Source organism: Colias eurytheme, chromosome 10 (assembly GCF_061535395.1).
Source record: "Colias eurytheme isolate Ceu_HAF_F1 chromosome 10, ilColEury1 Martin Lab GWU primary, whole genome shotgun sequence".
Lineage (NCBI taxonomy): Eukaryota > Metazoa > Arthropoda > Insecta > Lepidoptera > Pieridae > Colias > Colias eurytheme.
The window spans coordinates 9696940-9698046 of record NC_142989.1 but is presented as its reverse complement, the minus strand read 5'-3'; the positions used below and the strand labels follow the sequence as shown (position 1 = coordinate 9698046).

Sequence of the window (1107 nt, the reverse complement as noted above, 5' to 3'; positions counted from 1 at the left end):
TCACCCCCGTGGCTCCACTCCTGTTGCCCGTAGCGTGATGAAATATAGCCTATAACCTTCCTCGATAAATGGGCTATCTAACACCGAAAGAATTTTTAAAATCGGACCAGTATTTCCCGAGATTAGTGCGTTCAAACAAACAAACAAACAAACTCTTCAGCTATAATATTAGTATAGATAGTCGTGCATTTTATGAGTAAATACGTGAACCTAGCAACATCAAATTTTAACTGCTCTACTAAAATTATATTTTTAAATATTTTTACTTGATTTCTCAGTGTAAAGTTATGATTGTGTAAAAACTATACCTTCCAGCATCATTCTCCTGTATTTTTCACTCTTATCTTCAACTAACAAGTTTTATTTCAAATCACTATTACCATGGAGTCACTTAAGCAAACTTTGTCAGAGATGACTGTTAATTTCAACACGAAAATGGCAGAATTTGAAAGGAAGCTACTCAACAATGAAACAACTTCGGGTGAGAACACAACTGATTTTAATTTGTTTCGCACATTTGTAACTTCCTCACTCAAAACGCTACATGCACAAGTGGAGTTATTGCTGAAAATCTCGGACCAGCAGGAAACCCGCTCTCGTCGCAAGATGCTCCTCTTTCATGGTATTGCCGAAGAGAAGAAGGAGAACACCGCTGATCTTGTGGCTAAAGTTATTGTTGAGCACCTTGAACTGCCAGATGTTAATGCCGAGTCATTTAGTCATTGCCACCGCTTGGGCCATTACTCAGCTGATAGAAACAGGCCAATTGTTGTCAAATTTGACCGGGTGCCAGTCCGTGATCGGGTATGGTTCTCCAAGACTTGCCTTAAAAATACGGGAATTACTATTTCCGAATTTCTCACAAAATCTCGGCATGATACATTTATGTTGGCTCGTAAGAAATTTGGAGTTTCTAACTGTTGGACTCAAGAGGGAAATATTATTGTGAGATCTGCCGATGGTGTAAGACACCGGGTCACAAGTTCTGATGAACTCGACGTTATCGTCAGCGATCCAGCAGCTGTGCCTGCAAACACTGTATCCGGTGCTGCCCCAGCGTCTAAGGGTTCGGGTAACACCCGGCCCAAAAGAGTCGGACGAAAGTGA

General features: G+C 41.0%; 1 protein-coding gene across 1 annotated transcript; it reads left to right on the top strand.

The window, feature by feature from the left end:
* The first annotated feature begins 212 nt into the window (after window positions 1-212).
* LOC149905403 (uncharacterized) lies at window positions 213-1107 on the top strand. The gene has a single exon (XM_090106571.1). It carries the CDS (start codon window positions 382-384, stop codon window positions 1105-1107), a length of 726 nt encoding a protein of 241 aa, XP_089962697.1. The 5' UTR covers window positions 213-381.

Excerpts from the sequence above, each read along its gene's own strand:
- LOC149905403 (XM_090106571.1), top strand. The coding sequence starts at position 382 with ATGGAGTCACTTAAGCAAACTTTGTCAGAGATGACTGTTAATTTCAAC.